Raw genomic sequence first — 20275 nt, 5'->3', positions numbered from 1 at the left:
ATGTAAAAGTAGATCTGTTGATCTCTTTACAAGCTAAAGAGGGAAATACCATCTGGATGCAYGGGGGCCATCTTCTACATTTAGTGCACAGAACAAGTTGAATGGGTTTAATAGATAGGTCAAACCTATTTCAGGTTTAGATTTCTGCTTTTATCTCCTCCTTTTGAGCAGGYTTTTGGCCTTCTGCATAGCTGCATGTCCAACCCGCAGGGACCAGTGAAGGCACTGTGGGATTCAGCCACTATGGCCCAGGATACGGCTAACAAAGCTCTGTGAGGAGATGAGAAKCTTCTCAAGACAGCCAGCATAGTAGAGAGCCATTCCATAGTCCCTAGGAGTCAKATGGGATTTGAGCTGTTCATTAGATGGGATGTAGTGCTGTTGACTATGGTTTCTTACTTGCTGAGATTCAGTGGGTTAGTTGATTTGTCTCTCGCTTTCCAAGACTACATTTAATATGTAGGAGACACRTGTCCACATAGGCTGGTTTATGAAATTGCTTCATCTGTTCCTCTTCTCTTTTCAGAGGTGTCCAGCTCTTTAAAAGACCAAGTCAACTCTGCTTCTAGGTTAGTGTGTCATGCAGTCCTTTCCCCTCTGTTAGGATTTTGAAGGCTGAATTTGAACTGCATATCAGGATCTCTGCTGGGAGATGTTGTGCTTCTGTCGAGTTGAAAAGAGCGAGGGAAATTTGTTAAAGGCAAATAGTTTTTTTCAGTTTTTCAGAAGATTTTATACATCTGTATGTCAAAATAGTTTCAGATAGTTCTGCATGTCRACAATGTTACTTAAATTACTAATTTTCATTTGGAGAAAATGGAAATGTCTACTTAGCTTTGGGAATTCATGGAAACCTACTGCCTTTCTCTGCATGGAATTGTGAAGTTCTCAAGTTTTCTTCATGCATTAGGAATGTAACCATCTGTTTTCCTACCAGTTGTTGATCACTATTTGTGGTGAACATGATAAATTTAGGTATGCCTCTGCTCTTGTCTACAGCACTGCTGTTTGTCAACAGTGCTTCTACCTAGGCTGCATCCTAGGAGTGTTTCTGCCCTTCAGTTCTGGAAATACCTGGCATTTGACACTTGCTACTTCAGCATTTGTTGAGTTGCTCCAGGGCATTAGCAGATCTACCAGCGCCTTGGATACTGTTCCTTGGCCCATTCCCATTCCAGTGTCCAGGAAAATTCCTGCTAGCTCTCTGATGTTCAGCCCATGTTATCCAACAGGGTGAAAAAAGAGTTAAGTAGTTGCAGGGTGTTGTTGAGGAGAAAGGTTGATTGCCACACACTCCCAGCTGCATTCTCTATGGGACTATCCGGGTACCTGATGGGTATGACTTTGTAACATAAGCGGCAGCAGAACCTTGGAGGACAAAATCCCAGATCTGACTTGTCACTCACAAATCAATTTATAGAATATTTTCTTGTGCATTTGATGTAGTAACTGAGTTGTTTATGATTTATTTAATAATGTTTCTACTTTGCTTAATGTATGTCTCAGGTACACGTGGGTTGGGTACTACATGTTATTTTCACAGTATATACCCATTGTTCACAGTATATATCCATAGCATTTGAGTGAAGTTTGACTTTTAAATGTTACCATTGGTATGGAAATCTTTCGCTTAAATGTTCATACTTCTGTGAAATAAGTCAGAATTCTATTTAAAAACATTTCAGTGATAATAGTGTTATTTTGCTTCGTATGGAACAAGTTAAGGAATTCAGAGATGAGGATGGAAGGCTGATTATGACTTCTTAACATTCAGCTCCTGTTTGCCCACCTAGCAGATGATTATTGTTATGGTCTTGGTAGCTGGTTTCTCTTGTCCTTGTAAATGAAAGGGATACTTTTAATGTTACTTTTAAAGCTGACAGTTCTTTGAGATGGTGCCAGGTATCAGAAGTAAGAATTCCCAAAGCAGGGCTAACTAAATTTACTGACTTAAAAGTGAATATATATAAAATTCTATCTGGTGTAAGAAACTTGTATGATTGCACAACTTTTTGGTTTAGCTGTATTTCTGGACACAAATAATGCTGATTTTTAATCTTTCTTGTGAACCAGGCAAATGGTGGCTCGAAGTTTGCTGGACACTTTGAAGGAAGTCAGTGATGATGAGAGAGATTGTATTGCTGTGTTGGAGAGAATCAGCAGATTAGCTGATGATTCAGGTAGGTAGCATTAAACATTTTACTGGGTTAATGTGGGGAAGTCASAGGTGCCGAACCTGTGTTCAGCACAGGACCAGTATGTTCTTTCTCCAGTATTTAAACTAGGCTTCTCCAAATGCAATAAAATAGTGTAAAATTTAATATTTCTAAATCATACCCCAAGGATGGCTTTCTTCCTTATTATTTTCATCAACAGAATTATACCCCTTCTAAATGTAGGACTGCAGCATTCCAGCAGTACATTTTTTAGGAACTTTTATTATGCACTTTTGCTGCTCAGGTGTCTACATGATGATTTTTGATTTGTAGATAAAGATTAGTTTCTTGCCTTGAAAATAGACTTGAAAACCATCTGTGCAAAACTCCCAGAAGTTTTGAGAGAATYTAAATGCTGAAGTTATTCCTTTAGACCTTTTTGGGCAAACAGTTGTGAGAAACAGCAAGAATTGGTAAGCAAGGTGCAAATATCATAGAATCAGAGAATGGTTTAGGTTGGAAGGGAYCTGCTATGTATAGGGACACCTTCCACAAAACCAGGTTCTTYAAAGCCCCATCCAGCCTGATCTTGAGAACTTGCAGGGATGAGGCATCCACAACTTCCAGGTAACCTGTTCCAGTACCTCACCATTCTCATAGTGCAGAATTTCTGCTTTTTATCTAATCTAAAKCTACCTTCTTTCAATCTGAAGCCTTTATGCCTTATCCTGTCACTACATGCCTATGTAAAAMGTCCCTCTCCAGCTCTCAGGTCTCCTTAGGTGCCTGAAGGCTGCAGTGAGGTCTCCCCACAGCCTTCTCCTGCTTGAACATCCCCAGCTCTAGCCCCCTTTTTTCATTGGAGAGGTTCTCTAGCTCTCTGATGAGTTTCACAGCTCTCCTCTGGACTCACTGCTACAGGTCTGCATCCTTCTTGTGCTGAGGCTCCCAGAGCTGGATGCAGCACTSAGGTGGGCTYTCACCAGAGCAGAGTAGAGGGGCAGAATCATCTCCCTYGCCCTGCTGGCYATGTTGCTTGGACRCAGCCCAGGATGTGTTTGGCTTTCTGGGCTGTGAGTGCACAGTCATCAGAAGCTTCTCATCAACCAACACCTTCAAGTATTCCTCCTCAGGACTGCTCTCAATCCATTCTCCACTAACCCTGTATTGGTACCAGGGTTGTCCTGACCCAGGTGCAGGATGGCTTTGTTGGTCTTGGCCTTGTTGAAATTCTTGAGGTTCACGTGGGCCCTCTTCTCAGGCATGTAGAGGTCCCTGTGGTTACTGTCCCTTCCCTCCAGTATGTCAACCACCCTATTTGGTGTTGGGAGCAGACTTGCCGAGGGTGCTCTCCATCCCAGTGTCTATGTCTCCGACAAAGATGTTAAACTGCACTGGTCCCAGTATTGACCCCTGAGGAGCTCCAGTTATCACTTGTCTCCCCTYGGATATCAAGCTGTTGACCACAACACTTTGGAACCCATCCAGCTAGTTGTTTATCCACTGAGTGGATTTAAAAACAAGGGCGTAATGAGATAGTGTCAAAGGTTTTGCRTAAGTCCAGGTAGACAATGTCAGTTGCTCTTYCCTTATCCACMAAACCTTAAACTCCACTGGAGAAAGCCAACAAATTTGCCAAGAACGGTTTGACCTTAGTGAAGTTGTGTTGGCRCTTACGAATCACCTCGTTATTTTCCATATGCCTGCTCACAGTTTCCAGGAGGATCTGCACCATGATCTTGCCAGGCACTGAGGTGAGACTGGCCTGCAGTTCCCTGTGTCTTCTTTTCTTTTCCCCTTTTTAAAAATGAGGCATTTGTTTGCCCTTTTCCATATGGTGGGAGCTTTCCTGGACTGCCACAATTCTCGAATACAATGGGTAGTGGCTTGGCTGCTTCATCTGCCAGTTCCTTTGGGACCTGTGAACGCACTTCCATCAGATCCTGTGGATTAGTGTGTGTTCAGGTTCCTTACATGATCTTGGATCTGATCATCTTCYGTGAACAGTTCTTCATTCTTGCAGTCCCCACCTTTGTCCTTTGTGACCCAGGTGGAGAACTTGCCACYGAAAACTGAGGCAAAAATGTTATTGAGTACCTTGACCTTCTCCATATTCTGGGTAACCAGGTCTCCCACTTTGTTCTAGAGAGGGCTCATGTTTGTCTTCCTGTTATCACTGGTATCACCTGACATCCTGGTATCACTGTATCTATAGAACCTTTTCTTGACATCCCTCACCAGATTTAATTCTTTGAAGGCTTTAGCTTTTCTAACCTGAGCCCTGGCAGCTTGGACAATTTTTCTGTATGCTTGCTAGGCTCTCAGTCCTTGCTTCCACCCTCTGTACGCTTCCTTTTTTGGCTTGGGTTTGTCCAGGAGCATCTTGTGCATCTATGCAGGCCTTCTGTTTTTTTTGCCTGGCAACTTCTTTGTTGGGATGTGTTGCTCCTGCACTTGGAAGAGSTGATCCTTGAATATTAACTGACTTTCTTGGGCACCTCCRGGGCTTTATCCCATGATACTCTACAAAGCAGATCCCTGAGRATRCCRAARGTCTGCTCTCCTGAAGTCCAATRWGCTTGTTGTGCATGCTCCTTGCAGTGCGTAGGAGGGCTCTGTAGATACAGTGTGTCTGTTGCTAATCAATACATTGGGACTGCTGGGTGTTTGAAATAAAAGGCAAAAGCAAGAGAATAATGAAAAAACAAATGTAAAAGAAAAGGAATGCTTAAAAAATGACGGGGAAGTGGATGAAAGGAAAAATGGTGTGGACAGAGCTGTGACAAAATTCTGGCTTAAAGATGCTCTAGAAAGAATTAAGGGCTTGATTTCAATATAGCTTGGAACATCAGAAGGAARAAAGTCTTTAGCAGCAAAACATCAGAAAAGATCTGGTCATTCTTTTGTTATTGTTGGAGTRGTATGGACAGAAATTTGTACTAAATCTTGAGTGGGAAGAAAATGTTTCCTCTATTAATGTCTGTTAGTTTTTCTCCCTTCTGGAACTGCAGAAGATAATGCTTTCCAAGGGTAAAAAGACACTGCTGATTTCTGTTTTTCTGTCATTACTGTCTTWAAATGTGTGTTTTTATTTTTCTGAGGGCGTGTCCTTGTTTAGCCAGGAAAAGTAGTCTGTYGTAAGCATTACATAATTGTATTGAGTACCTCTCCAAAGATTCTTTAAGAGGGAAAAGAGTCACTATTCACTTACAATGAAATGTGTCTTTAATTGAGAACAGTGGCGTGCTACTGTTTGTAGAGTGCTTTCCTAGCAAAGCTCTGTGTCTGAAATTTGCATATACAGTTGCCTTTTTGTGTGGCCCTGTGAATAATTTTGAGCATCAGRAACTTTCTGAAGCTCCACTCAATTTGGAAAATAGGACAGATGTGTCCAAAGGAAAATGGCCTCTTGCAGCAACTTGTAGCCTTAGGCTTTTCATTGGTGATCAACTAAGTGTGTCAAATTGAAGTTTATTTAGGCAGAAATGTAGTGGAAGCCAAGAGTTGAGCTCAAATCCATTTGTTGCCTTTAACAAGGGTGGGGTACATTTTTAGTCAGGGTTGATATTTTCTCAGCGTCAGTAAAAGCAGCAGTTCAGGCTTTTCCTGCATTGTAGAAGTTGTCTTAGATCTGCCAAACTAGTAGCACTGGATTCTGCAGCTGCCTCACAAATTAAATTTCTGCAAACTTAACTGTGAGCCTTGTGCCTCAAGCAGTTGCAGTACTGGACTTGGCTGGTTTCGGTAAGACAGGTTATTAGAATATGCTTGTGTTTTAAACCATGTGAAAATTCATTAGGGAGCTAGATTGCTTTATATCTTCCTAATATATGAGTCTGACTGTTCATACCGCAGCACAGTGTTTTTTTTTTTTCATTTTTGTTTTTTGTTTGTTTTTTTTTGTTGTTGTTTTTGTTTTGTTTTGTTTTTGTTTTAGGATTTTGGTTTTGTTGTGTTTTGTGTGTGTATGTTTAAGGTTGTTACTGGCTTGTTAATTTTTGTCTTGCCTGATGCTTTTTTCCGTTTATGGGGGCTTTTTTTCCAATTTGTCTGTAAAATATAAAAGCCCCTRAATTTGGTATAAGAAAACATTGTGAAAGAATCTGTGTTTTAACTTGCCTTGTTAGAGCAAGATACTTGCATGCTTAGAGCCATCCTGGAGTCAAACGTTCATGTTTAAATGCTTAAATAAATAAAATAAAAACAAACTTGGAAGTCAAACTAAACTATGACTWAGTACAAGTCTTCTCATTTCTTATAGTTGATTCTTATCAGTCTTGCACCAGTTCTTTTAACATTTGGAGCTCTTTTTCTTTTGTCAAAGCAAGTAATTGAAGGCAAGGTACTTTCCTTTTCTTTTTTGTCCCCAGTTGTTGGTATAATGAGGTTGTAAGTGAAGAATGTACCTAGGATACACAATATATGTTCTCTTTCTGGGCTACAGATGTTGATTTCTAACTCAGAATTACAGCAGTAAACTAGAAATACTGTCTAGTGTTTCTTGAAGTTAATACCTTGCAACTTCACAAGTCTTGTAGTTGGGCTGATGTTTTTCAGACATGATCATTGCTTGAGAAAGAAACAGTTTCAGGTTCTTTTTAAATTGTTTAAGTTTGTTGCTTTGGGGTTTTTTGGCCTTTTTTTTAGGCTTGTTTGGTTTCGGTTGTTTTTTAATAGCATTTAATAAGCTGGGGCTATGCTGAGACAGCCATTTCTGTGTTTAAAAGCAGGAGAATTTCAGAACAAGAATTTTCATTATTCAGGTACCGCGATAAAATTTTAAGAACCTAAATGCCGTCTTGGTTGTGCTCATTACTGTATTAATGTGGAATAAAAATTAATCTTTMCTGGAAGAATATCTGGGTCCAAATACATGATTGTAGGATGGAAGGCTCAAAAGAAATCATGAGACTGTGAATTGCTATAATACATAATATCCTTAGATAMCAACTAGCTAGCCACGACATCCATTTTTTGAGAAATAATGGCAAATATCAGCTCTAAAACTGGTTTTATAAAAAACTTTMAAAAAAATCTCACAGAAATAGCTTTTGATGGGGTCTCRTTTGCACTCTTTGAGTAAAGTGAAATGTATTTTGTGAGAGAAGGAGAGTTTTGATTACCRTTGTGTCTGCACATACTCATGATATAAAGTATCTTCTCCTGACAGCTAGTTTGGACTCTTTCTAATGAATTAATTCCGGTTTACGTTTACAGCCTTAAGATCGCTAGTGTGTTTCTACTGGGAAAAGTAYCCACTTCAGGTGGTACTGGAAATGAGCTGCTCCCACTGCTGGCAGAGCACAGAAATTGCTCTGCCCAGGTGTCCTGTGCTGCTGTTGTATGTACATGGCAGCTGTATACAGAATAGYTGTTCCATGGAGGAAACTCATCAGTGGCATTTGGGGAATAATCTGCTGCCCCCAAGGCCCTTACTTGCTAAAGTTAAATTATTCTCCAGATCTGAATTGTTTGGAGGACTTCAGTGTTTGTCTTCATTGCTGTAGTTGGTTGTTGCTGTTAAAACTGTGATTCTGCTKTGGGATTTGGGTAATTTTTGGTCCTAAACTCTGGACTTCCCCACTGTTTTTGTACTGGGTTTGCTAGAGTAGTGGCAGGTGAGATGCATTGTATTGCTTTKGAATCTGCTGTTCAGTCACTTTGTAATTTCTCTGTTTCTTTAGGGATGTTAGGTATGAATTCCCACTGTAAYGTTTTTATGGTGTCTTTAAATGTATACAAGCCAAGAAACAGTTTGGCATAGAAGCCCAGTGCTTGGCAAGTTATCCCCCATATACCCTTGTTAGATTAAAAATGCTTATCTTTGTGTTAAGACAGCTGGGTCTTCTTCGTTCTCAAATGTAGACTAGCCACAGGCTGGTGAGGGTTTGAACAAGGGCCTTATGTCTGATTTTTTCACTTAAAGAGATTAATATAATTCAAACTTTTTTTTTTTGGTACCAGCTTGCGAGTGGCTTAGATGATACAAGATTCGTCATTGTGTGCTGAAGTGCGATTAACTGGCTTTGAAAGTTAGCCCCAGCCAGAATCATTGCACTATTGGCATTTTGCTTAGTGTGCAAGAGGCTTCAGAAGCTTTAAATCTTACTTTCTGAAGTTTCTTTAAAAGGGAGAGTCTACATCTTCATTTCTAAAATATATGTGTAATTTAGCTTACTATGAAATAGATACACATAGATTTCTAGAGAAATGACGGGGAGGAAACAGAATGGTGTCCTGAAGGGCTGGTGCGTATCTGTCTGTATATAGCCAACTGAAATGTTTTCCTTCTGAATGAAAAGTAATCTCTTTACTGCAAAGGATCAGTTGTGAATGCAGCTTCTGAAACAGTCTGATTTTGAAAACAATTATTAGGCTAATTGGTCATTAAGTTTTGAAGCTCTATAATCAGACTTAATGTGGATGTCCTGCAACCCTAATTACTTAATAGTGTGCTTGAATGGTTTTATTAATGTAGGTTCAATTACTGCTGTTGGTATAGTGAGACATGCCAACATTACCTGTCAAACAGCACATACTGCCGCATTTCATTTAACAAAAGTCTTCATATGTAAGCGATATTAATGGGAATGCAAATATCTGCCTTTCCCAACTGTCAATATCTCCAGCTGTATTTTCTTCCTTTCCTCATCTTCATGTTTCAGAGTTTTCCCTATCTCAGGGCCCACTTGGTGCTATGCTAAGAATTTTTTCCTGTGCTTGGTGTAAACCTCTTTTGTCTCTTCATGCATCTGATGGGTGACTAATGGTGACTTTACCCTCTCTCATTAGTCAGTGTTTCACTCCTTGCTCTGCCAGTCAGTAATGAAATCCATTTCTGGTTAGGAGGAGAATAGAACCTGACTGCTGAAGCAGCACATGCATCAGGCACATCAGCCTTTTTCTGGACTCCTAAACTTAAAGAGTTGGGCTCTGGTTACAGTGTATTTCCACTTGTCTAGCTTTTCTTTTATCTCTGTAAGAGGTAGGAGAGTCAGAGAGAAAGGTGGAATGGAACATGAAAGAGATTGAATGGGAAAATACGGTGTCACTACAAGGAAAAAAAGAGGGAAAGGGAAGGTTATATTTTGGAAAAAAAAAAGAGGATAGATAAAGCTGTGTCAGGGATAGGGGAGGTTGGGTTGGATATTAAGAATAAGGTTCTTCGCCCAGAGAGTGGTTAGGCACTGGAGCAGGCTCCCCAGGGAACTGGTCACAACACCAAGCCTGACAGAGTTCAAAAAGTGTTTGGACAATACTCTCAGTGACTGTTGGGGGTGGTCCCCTGCAGGGCCAGGAGCTGGGCTTTGATGATTCTTGTGGGTCCCTTCCAACTGAAGGGACAAATCATCTATTTTTTTATAGAATGAAAGTGTTAATGCAGAGCCATGTACTACACCTTTCTCTGTTGCTCACAACCCTTACTAAGAGCAAAGGACAGTATTATTAATATTCAGATGTACTTAAAACATTCACAAAAATTGTCAGTTAAAACAGCTGTAACATCATCAATGGTTGTTCTTCAAATGCAGTTTTATAACACAAAAACCTTACAACCCCTCACAAGCAGCAGTAATTTCCACTGTATTCTAGAATTGTCATATTGGGATAATGAAAGCATTGCAGACTTTTTTTCTAAATACAAAATGTTGCTTCAGATTAAAGCATTGTGAAATAAATCTAGTTGTGGGGTAGCCCTGGAATAATGACTCGTTTTACAAATAACTGGTCTGAAGCAATTAGTTGGCATACTGCGCAGTTCTAAAATAATCCCCTTTTAATTTCCAGTGTGCAGCTAATGGTGGTGCTTTACTTCCTCATAGCTGAAGTGGAATAGAGAGTGAACTGATGCCTCGGCAGGAATGAAATAAACATTGCACATTTATATGTCCAAGCTGAGCTGGGAGTAGCTAAGTGAGCATGCTGGCACTATATGTGATAGATGGTGTCAGATTTTAGGGGATATGTGTTTTTTTCATGGATGAAGAAGAAACAGTTTATTACTTAYATGATTTTTGAGTCAGTTTAGGATGTTGATTTGAATGGTCATTTGTGAGATAGCTAAAACTGAGGGTTTGATATGACAGAATGAAATAAAATGCTAATGAGTAAGGAAATCTAGTCTTTTATATTAGTATTTATTTTCAAAGTTTTAGTTTTAACAAATTGCAGGGTTTTTTAGTGGAGTGTTACTTTAAGGGGTAGACTTGTACTTTCAGGAGATAATTTGAGAAGATCTGCATTTAAGAATACTTCCTCTGCCAAATGGGAAAATACTGTTCCAGGCAAATGTTATGTAGAACCTAACTGTACACAGAGATTTTTCCAGAGTGCCTAAAATAGAAACTTGATGTGAAGCAAAATTCTCCACCCAGGTTTTGTTTATACTGTGTGAAAGCTTGGTCCTGCTGTATTGTACAGTACAAAAAATACAGAGTGCAGATGTATTCCCCTTTTGGATGAGCTTGTGCTTGAAGAAGCTACATGTAACTGCTGTGTTCTGTTCACTGTGTTGATTTTGGCTGAGGTAGAGTTAATTCTCTTCATAGTAGCTAATATGGGGCCATGTTTTGGATTTGTGCTGGAAACAGTGTTTAAACAGCCTGAAGAATTAGGAAAATGACAACCCAGGGTAATGCTCATGTTCTCACTGCTAATGTGAGRGCAATTCATTCACCACTTCTGCGGGCAGACAAGTGTTCAGCCATCCGCAGAGCAGGACTCCATCATGCATAGCAGTGACTTGGGAAGATAAATGCCACCATTCTGAACTTTCCCACRTTCTTCCTTCTACCTTCAGCTCTATGTGCTGAGCATGGCACYGTRTGGTCTGGRATGTCCCTGTGGTCATTTGGGATCAGCTGTCCTGGCTCTGTCCCCTCCTGGCTTCTTGTGCATCTCCCGATTTCTGGTGGGGTGGGTGGGGTGAGAGGCAGAGGAGGCCCTGGCTCTGTGGGWGTGCTGCTCAGCARCAACTAAAACATCCTTGAATTATCARCACTATTTCCTGCAAAAATCAAAAAYATGGCCYCTTACCAGCTACTATGAAGAAAATGAATGCTGCCCCAGCCAAAACCAACAAAATGACCAAGCTGTAAATTTGGTTATAAACAACAGGGAAGTTTAAACTGGAATGGCAGACAGTCGTGGAATGGCAGACAATCTCCTGGAATCCCTGCTTGGAGCTGCTGCCTCTTTAAGCTGAAGACAAAGCTGGGGAATAGATGAAGGGAATGAGAAAGTTCTCTGACTTCAGTGGATTTTTTGGCGATGTTGCTTGGGTATTAAGTAAACATAATGCAAAAAAAGTCTCTACTGTAACCKCATCAGACTGCGAGATTAGGCTCTATTCAGTACACACTGGAACATATGCTTCAGCCTTTGGAAGAATTGAGCTCTTATCTAAATTGGTAAGCTTACAGTTCAGGTTCTTGCATAGCAGCAGTAATTGCCCAGAACAGCACAAACGCCTTTTGATGGCAAATTACAGTGTTGTGTTACACAGCCAGTTCCCTACACAGCGCTCCTTGTTTGTTGCTTTGAATCGACCTTGCAAAGATCCCAGAGCCATGTACTTGAAAGTYAGGGAATGTAAGAACTAAGGTGACTTTACAGTTCTAATTCGTTCCTGGGTATGAATTTTTCAAATCTTTAATTGCATCATCTCATTTGCCCGTGTTCCTCACAAAGCCAGAGCTGACTTAGTAGCTCAGGAAGAAAAGGGCTCACATTACATCTGCAGATCTTTAGTATTGTCAGGCAGCTGACATAAGTGCTGCATAATAGATGAACCCTGTTCTGAAGGAAAGAGGATCTTAAGGTTTTGGTACATACTGCTCTCTTACTGGAGTGCTTCAGAAAGAAATTTATTAATCCAGTCTCACAGCAAACCTTGTCAACTTGGGGAGTGTTGCCACTGCTTTATCAGTGGGTGGGCAAACTGTAGAGGAATCAAAGAGGTATCAAAACAGTCTGCCTGTTTCAAGTGCCTAGTGTCCAAAGTATATACAAATCTCTTGATATGCTTAATACAGAGTTCTTGTTGGCTTTGTTTGTGGAGGTGTTATTCCTTCAGCAGTGAAGACAGAGTTCAGTTTGCAGTCAGATGTGTGAAGAGCTTGGCTTGAGCATTTTGCACAGCTTCACACTAGGCAGAGGAATAAATTGGCTTTCTCAGCATTTTGCTCATTTCTCTCTGTYACAGCACCCACTTTTACCTTCATTTGCTTGCTTCCATCATCAGACAGTTCTGCTACTTGAGGGAATTGTGTGATTGCAGGAGAAGATCAATATTAAGTGCCAGTTCTCGCTGTTTAATGATGCTGCTGTGGTGAGGCAAAAGCTGTATCAGCTAGATCAGTTTTTTGATATGGTTTATTGTCTGGCTGTGTGAACAGTAGCATTGGCATAAATGGAAGCTGCAGGTTTTGTCTGGGAGGGTGGAGATTGCCCAAAGGAAATTTAGAAGCTATTTAAGAAGCACTGCTGCCAAACATGCAGCCTCAGTCAGATTGATTTTGCCTACTCTCCATTCCCCTTTACCTTCTGCCCCTACCAAGTCATCTTCTGTCTGCTATAAGATGCAAGACGTGAGTCCTAAGAAAGAAGAACAAGATCCTAGGTACACGAGTTGTTGCCCCTACATCATGTCCTGGGCATGTCTTGAAATAATAACCTCATGGGAAAGGTGGGCACAAGTTTCTCCAGCCTGGGCTTTGGGCGCTGGTCCCCATTTCTTGTCCATCAAGTTCCATCTCTCCTTGCSCCACCTGATGGTTTCTTCTGCTCTGTTTGCCRTCTACAGCCTTTTCAACCCAGTTGMTCYTGGGGAGAGWGGCTGTGTACAGCTTKTTTGCAGAGATAATGTCYTTCTTTATCTCAAAATGTACTCAGCAAGGGAGGACTCTTCCATTTGTGGTTGATCTGTTTTCAGTGGGTACTGGAGGGGTTGCAAATGGAGGGTGTTTCCAAGGCTTCTTCAGCTCAACCACCTTTGGGCAGGTTGTCACCTGAAAAAAATATGCTGACTTGTATAAGTTGCCATGTAAAAAGACTTATTTCTCAGGCACATTTCAAGCCTCTCTTCCAAACCTGAAGAAGCCAGGCCTTGTCAAATGRGAGGACCAGAACTGAACTAAATGTAGGAAGAAAGATATTTTTGCCATCTTGAAAATACCTCATCTCCTTTGGTTGACACACCCACCTCCCCCGGTGAAAACCTCATCCTAATGAACAGTTGCAGYTTGTCTTTGTTGTGTTCTAAGAACTGCTCTGGCAAATTTTTATGAGGAGGCAAAACATGAATTACTATGATAGGAGTTTTCTTTCTTTGTGTTAGTATGATATGGAGACTTCAACTTTCAGAATTAACGATATCATTAACTATTAGTTTGTCCTGGTTGCAGATACTTATTTTGGTTAGCTGCCAGGTTAAGTGCTACAAACATAGTGTTTGATAATTTGACTGGAGTTCAGCATTTTGTTAAACTGTGAATTTTTGTTATCTCAGATCTGCTAAAACTTGCACATAGTTTGGGTAGTGTTCTTTAGGATCTGRCTCCTTCAATACAAACTGCAGGATGTCTGTATTGTTTATGGAGTTCAACCTGCATATGTGTTAGAACATGTATTAGGTGTTGTTTATTATCAGTTGTGTTAGAACAGAAATTTAAATAAAATGGCTTTTGACCTGTGTGCTCCTGATAACATTTGGGAAGAGATACAAAGCAGATTGGCAGACTTCTTTTATTTTATTGTTATGAACAGCAAACCTTTACAGTATTGRTTTATCTGRGACTTCATTTTGTRTTTTACAACTTGGTCCACAGTTCATAAACTTTACAGRGGATCCCTGRAAGTGTTCAAGGCCAAGTTGGATGGGGCTTTGAGCAAMCTGGTCTAGTGWAACCCTTATCCCCAGGGGTAGGGAKGATCTACAAASTCCCCTCCAATTCTGATTTTGRGATGTTTTTCTATAGGAAAWGTAATGTAAGTCTRTAGTGAAAGAATTGGAGCACATAGGCATTTGACTGCTTTTTGTGCAATCATCTTTTCTATTGTTATTGTCCTCAGTGAAGAAAAGACTGCACACAGCCAGGGACTTGATTTGCCTTTGTTATGTTTTATTCAGACCTAAGTTTACCCTTGTAGCCAGCATTCAAGAAAGCCAAGTGATGCACACATTTGCCATGTAAAATACAAAAGCATGTTGCATGYTTCTGTTTAACAAAAGGTTATATTTGTAATGTATCATGTTAATTACAAGTATTCCAAGGAAGATGGTTCAGGTCATACCATTAAGGTTAACCTGAACAACTTAGAAGTAAAACTTAATAAGGCATATGTATCTATCCTGTGACATATTCATATTACTATTTAAAATATTATAAATAAAATTAACATAATTTGAGAGCAGTTGATGGGTTTTGTAATGTCTTTTTATAGGTAATCAGTTGACCAGTGGTAACTGCAAGGACTGTCAGCAAGTCCTAAAAGGCCAGAAATACTTAGTTCTGATTTTTTTTTTTACCCCCAAGGAGTTATTAGGCATGTACTAATGTCCTACTTCTTAGAAGCTGTTTTTCTAATAATTCAAATTTAATCCATGCTTGTACTGTTTCTCTTGCTTCTTCTCTCATCCCCAGATACATCTGTGTGTTCTGTAGGGATTAGGATTCATTCAGGCRGCGCACTATTTCTTGAATTTAAAAATTAAATTAAGTATTTTTTAAACTTTGATGAGAAACACATCTCAAAGGTTTARCATAAGCAACTGGAAAGATGCAGGACCTTTTCCATTTGACAATGACATCAGTTGCCTTAAAAAGCAAAGAATGAAAAACAACATTTGTGGTTATAGCCAGTTCTGCTCAGTGGGATCTTTCCCATCTGAGAGGCTGTGGCCCAGACTCCCCCTCAGTTCCTTTCTTCTCACAGTGGTACCAGTTCTGGGCTGACTTTCTGCATAGCAGGTTTCTGTGAATCAGGTGATGCTCATAGGGAGTTGAGACACTTCTGATACTCATTATGTTTGGTGGCTTGCTCTCTTACACCTCTTTTTGCTTTATTACTGAGAATGTGAAATCTGACTTTTTAGTAGTTTGGCAGCACAATGTAGTTTTATCTGGTTTTGTAAAAAGGTGCTTAAAATCAAGCTTGACATAAACACTGACATGAACATTTGATAACTACATACTTTGTAGAGGACTGTAAAAAGCTTACTCTGGCAGTATCTGTGAGTGTGCTTGTGAACATATATTGTACCTTTTTTTGGTTTTRTTTTGACCCTTACAGAACCAACAGTACGGGCAGAACTGATGGAACAGGTGCCTCATATTGCTATGTTCTGTCAAGAAAACAGACCTTCAATCCCTTATGCTTTTTCCAAATACTTACTGCCTATTGTGGTGCGATACCTCGCAGACCAGAATAACCAGGTATGTGTCTTCTAAAAGTAGTTTACTAGCTGGTGAAATAGCTGTTGTGATGCCAAATTATTTAAATTTAGCATCGTACAAGTGCATAATATTTTGGGATATAAGGATTTTGAATAGACATGAAATACATGGTACTATGACTTTATTTAAAGAAAATATTCAAAGTTTTTAAAGAAATATAGTGACAGTTTTTTACATCTACTGCAGTCTGTCCTGATTTGGGGCCTTTTATTAGGTATTGTATTTGTATGAACAAAATCAGTCATTTAAACAAGCTTACATAATTTAAATTCTGGCACAAATGAACAGTAATAATGATTAACCAAGTCTGAGATATAATTCAGTTTTTTAATACCATTATGTAACTTCATGACCAGTTCTTTGTATTTCAGTCCAGTAAAGGTTTTGGATTGAACTACTGTGTTTTTTTCTCTGCAGGTGTCAGTTAGCTTTTCCAAAGCTTTCTTGGGGCTTCTCCAATCATTTCAGACTAGATTAATGCTAGCTGATAGATCATTTTCAGTATTTTAGGTCTCTTGAGTTTGTCACTTTTTTCTTAGCTTTTTTCAAAATTTACGTGGTTAAAAATTGCTACTCAGAGCTATCTTTCTTAGTAGTTGTTTTGCTAATTCATGTATAATACAACAACCTTACTTCTGTTTGATGTTCTCTTGCTAGAAGATTCAGTGATTCTTTTCATTGTTTTATCCTCTGTTGATTCTCCATAGTTCATTGGGCTGCAGAGCTSTGAAACAAAGAGCTCAAAGGTGTTTTTGAAATTGCTGCATTGCAGTATATGTAGTCTCCTCTGTATGTAATGTTGTCTCTTCTGATGAAAATCTCAACTCCTTTGAGAGGCAGGGGTTAGCCAGCTATGAATTCAGTAGTGGGTATCTTATTTTTATACAATTAAAAAAAAAAAAAAGGGGGACTAAGAATTTAAGAGCATTGGAAATAAAAGCAATTATTCCTTGCCAGCCAACTTCTTGTTAATCTGAGAAAAAGGGGATTTGTTTAGTAAAATTCACACCCCTTAGAAMTTTGTTACTCTCCATTAATTGTGCTGCTTTTTCTTCATGCAGTGCATGAGCTTTGCCATGACTGCTCTTTTTGACATTGAAATACACTGTTTGAACCCAAGAAACATCCTCCTTTTGTCAGCTAAGGCAACATAAGTGTCCACCTCCATACTTCCTAAAACACAGGACAGCARAAAGTACTTGTTGAGCCCTTGTCCTCTCACTGTATGCAGTTAGTACTGCTGTGTGATGGTATATAGGTACAGCTTCCAAAATGCAGGACACACGTATTTCAACAAAAAAAATCTCTCTTTGAATTCCTTRGTTCAGTTTTTGTCTTTTTATGACAGGTGAGAAAAACAAGTCAGGCAGCATTGTTAGTGCTGTTGGAGCAAGAGCTCATTGAGAGATACGATGTGGAGACGAAAGTGTGCCCTGTGCTGATAGATCTGACAGCTCCAGACAGCAAYGATGATGTGAAGACAGAAGCCGTGGCTGTAAGTGACAGCAGTACCAAATCAAACCKCCTCAATTTTGCCTGAATGCTTGATAGTGCAGTGGTTGGTGGTGTGTTTCAAGTTGCACGTGTTACTAAAGAGAAAAAAATTATATTCTCTCTCCATGACAAATCTTTTTCCARGCTGTGTCAGTGCTGTACACTGCAGTCGAGTTTAGATTTAAATTCAATAGCTTATATATGCTGTAAAAAACTAAAACCCAGCTGGATAAAGACAATGCAGGGGATTCATTTTATTGACTCTTAAAGCATCTGCTATGTTGGCTTTTTAGTTTTTTKGAGGTTTGTCTCTTTGTTTTATGGAAGTTTAAATTGCCTGTGTGGAAAATTTCCATCAGTGCAAAAGCTTTAATGCCTTGGTTCTGTTGCTCTTTGCTGTCTGTTCTTTTTATTGATTTTGTTTGGTTTTATTAGACAAAGTAATAAGCGTCTGAGTTGATTAACTCACAGTTGGTTGGTTGGTGGTTTTCTTTCTTGCATTAGACACAAYCTTTGCAATTAAAATTTATGTGTTGAATTAAAATAGTAAGCAGATTAGTTAATTTAGAGAGGAGAAATGGCAGAAGATGCATGCCCTTTTGTTTCCTTTGGTGTTTTACAATTTATTTTGATGCTTTTTGCTGGGTGAATTTTTATTTACTTTTTGCTTGAGAGAAGACCTCATTTAATACTTTACTTTCCTASAGTGGCTGGACTGATAAATTATAGCCAGTCCCCAGCACTGTTGCATTTGGCACCAACTTTCTAGTGTTTCTTGGTGAAGCTTACAACTGCATAAGGGAATAAAGTATAAGCAGATAAGTTTTATCTGTTTCCATGGTTTTGAAGGTATTGAAACTTGAAATTTCGGTAGTTCATCAACCCCCTAGAGGTTAGAAAAGCCATAATTTGTTATGATTGAAGAATGAATTTAAATAGTTCTACTGACATGATTAGGAAAGATAAAAAAAATTGTTTTAGCTTTTTTTTAAAAAGTTTCAGTACAAATCGGAATGAAAGAGCCGTTAGAGGGAAGAGTTCTTTCTTTGATGYGATACATTTCTTCAGGAATTTTATGTTGGGGAGTTGCATATGTGCAACGTAGTGTGCTGTAGTTAATTTTTGAACCGTACAGAACTCAGAAGTCTCTTATGCATATTGTCAGTAATTTTCTGTTGATTGTACATATATACATTTCATATTGCAATAGTGAAAGTATCTTGGTTATGTTTACTCTTTTTTAGAAGTCTGTTTGGTAACATATAAAAGTAATTTCTGAGAGTCCAGTTATCTTTGTTARCTGGGAATTTGATTTAGTTTAGTGGAAGACCAATGTCTTCTTCTACACCTGTGTTGTGTCATGACAAGGAAATGGGAGGAARCAGAWTTTWTCAAAARTGGCCARATCTTTTCAGTTCAAATAGGGTTTTGTTTTCAGTATTTCTCACAGTTTTCAAYGAAATTATGTTCATCAAAATGAAAAATACGTTAAAAAATTAGGAGTACAGTAGAAGGCTTCTGCTTWACTGACACAATGGTGTGTTGTGCAAGCATCTCTGATCAGTGTCTGTCTTGTCATTAGATTATGTGCAAAATGGCCTCCATGGTTGGAAAGGACATCACAGAAAGACTGGTTCTTCCCAGGTTTTGTGAGATGTGCTGTGACTGCAGGATGTTTCATGTTCGTAAGGTATGAATTATGAGCATCTGCTCTAGATTATCTGTGAAAAGAGTGTCATGGGCTTGGAACTTGCATGTGACTAAGAAACTTTTCTGGTAGATCTAATTTGTGACATATGTAAGTGAAAGTTGTGGGAGTTTCTTTGCAGCTCACATTTCCACAGATTTTAATATTTGACACTGAGATTTTTTTTCCCGTATCACTGCCCTTGTTACTAGAAGCAAAGAAAGAATCTRCTTGTCCTTATGCTATAGAAAGCTATGTGATTGGGCATAAGTCCTTGTAATTGTGTTGGTAGCCATGGAATTATGAACTAGCTGTGGCTAATACAGCATCAGCCACCTGAGCTCATATCTCTGTGCCTAGATGGAATTAAAGATTCTCTCTAAGGTGGGGTAAACCAGTACTCCATCATGATGTTTAGGTTTGGAGGCAGTGCTTTGGTCTCATCCTGCCATTAAGTAGCTTATTTCCCCTCATAAAACTGCACTTTTAATTTAACAGCACTTTAAATGCATTATGTCCTCCTTTCATTTAAGTTTGGGGGTTCTTCTATGATTAAAAAAGACTTAATTTTGAAGAAAGGTAAAATTATATTTTAAAAAACATGGAAAGTGGTGGAATAGGAAAGTAGCTCACGAGTTTGCACCAAAACATTTTTTTATGGTTTTAAAAGTTGTTTATTTTTTTCCCCTTTGATTTTGCTGTATTGAAACTGTGGTCTTAGTGGTAATTTCTTGCATTGTGTCTGCAAGGTATGCGCAGCCAATTTTGGAGATATCTGCAGTGTGGTTGGACAGCAAGCCACTGAAGAAATGCTGGTAAGCCATTTCTTAAAGGGTTTTTCTTTTTGATACAAATGAAGAGTGGAGCCAGACAAGATACAGAATAAGGGCAGTTCATGGGAGATTGCAGATGCAGGGGGAGCATGGCAGGGGGGAAAGAGTGCTGGGAGTGGTGAGGCTTTCTGTGGGCTTTAAATGACAATGCTGCTGTTCACTGATASAATCTTTTTGTGTCAGTTTTCCTACCTCAAACAAAGCCTCACTGCCTTCCTGGAAAGGGGGGAAAGAGAAAGAAAGGCAAATGAAATAAATGAATCTCGGCAATATTAAATTAAGTAAAGGCAAAAGAGACAAATTCAAATTGGGAAAGCAGGGAGCTGGATGAAATGGTGAGAAGAGGATCCTTAATAGTGCTCATATTCCTATGGTAGGTCCAGGGAGATAGTGGATGTTGCTACATTTGGAGACRTGAAAGGCTAGGGAGCTGAAATCAGCTTGGCAGTCTCTGGGATCCCTCTTCAAGCGTTCTTCTCTTGGAATGTGGACAGTGAGCTTGTTGAGGGCCAGCAAAGACGGATGAATCAGTGCCCTGAATTAGCAAGGGATTTACATGGGGAGAGTGTAAATGCAGGCTTGACTTCAGCCAGAGGGTCTGCTGCCTTTTGCAGTTGTGATGTTGGGACAGGTAGGCCTGTTGTGGCT

General features: G+C 39.4%; 1 protein-coding gene across 8 annotated transcripts in view; it reads left to right on the top strand.

Moving 5' to 3' along the window:
• The window catches only part of PPP4R1 (protein phosphatase 4 regulatory subunit 1), a 65195-nt gene that overhangs the window by 20168 nt on the left and 24752 nt on the right, over window positions 1–20275 (top strand). For 6 of the 8 annotated variants that reach the window (XM_057368919.1, XM_057368922.1, XM_057368916.1 and 3 more), the window contains 5 exons: window positions 2074–2180; window positions 15450–15592; window positions 16962–17108; window positions 18690–18797; window positions 19544–19609. In XM_057368919.1, the coding sequence (XP_057224902.1) occupies window positions 2074–2180; window positions 15450–15592; window positions 16962–17108; window positions 18690–18797; window positions 19544–19609 (571 nt within the window). Of the gene's footprint in view, window positions 1–526; window positions 570–2073; window positions 2181–15449; window positions 15593–16961; window positions 17109–18689; window positions 18798–19543; window positions 19610–20275 lie in introns of all 8 variants that reach the window. The other 2 variants (XM_057368921.1, XM_057368923.1) reach the window with 2 other exon arrangements.

Source organism: Malurus melanocephalus, unplaced genomic scaffold (genome assembly GCF_030028575.1).
Source record: "Malurus melanocephalus ecotype Western Australia unplaced genomic scaffold, MMel_1.1 scaffold_99, whole genome shotgun sequence".
In the NCBI taxonomy this organism is placed as follows: Eukaryota; Metazoa; Chordata; class Aves; order Passeriformes; family Maluridae; genus Malurus; species Malurus melanocephalus.
Note: the sequence above shows the minus strand (reverse complement) of the source record. Positions and strands in the feature narration are given on the sequence as shown.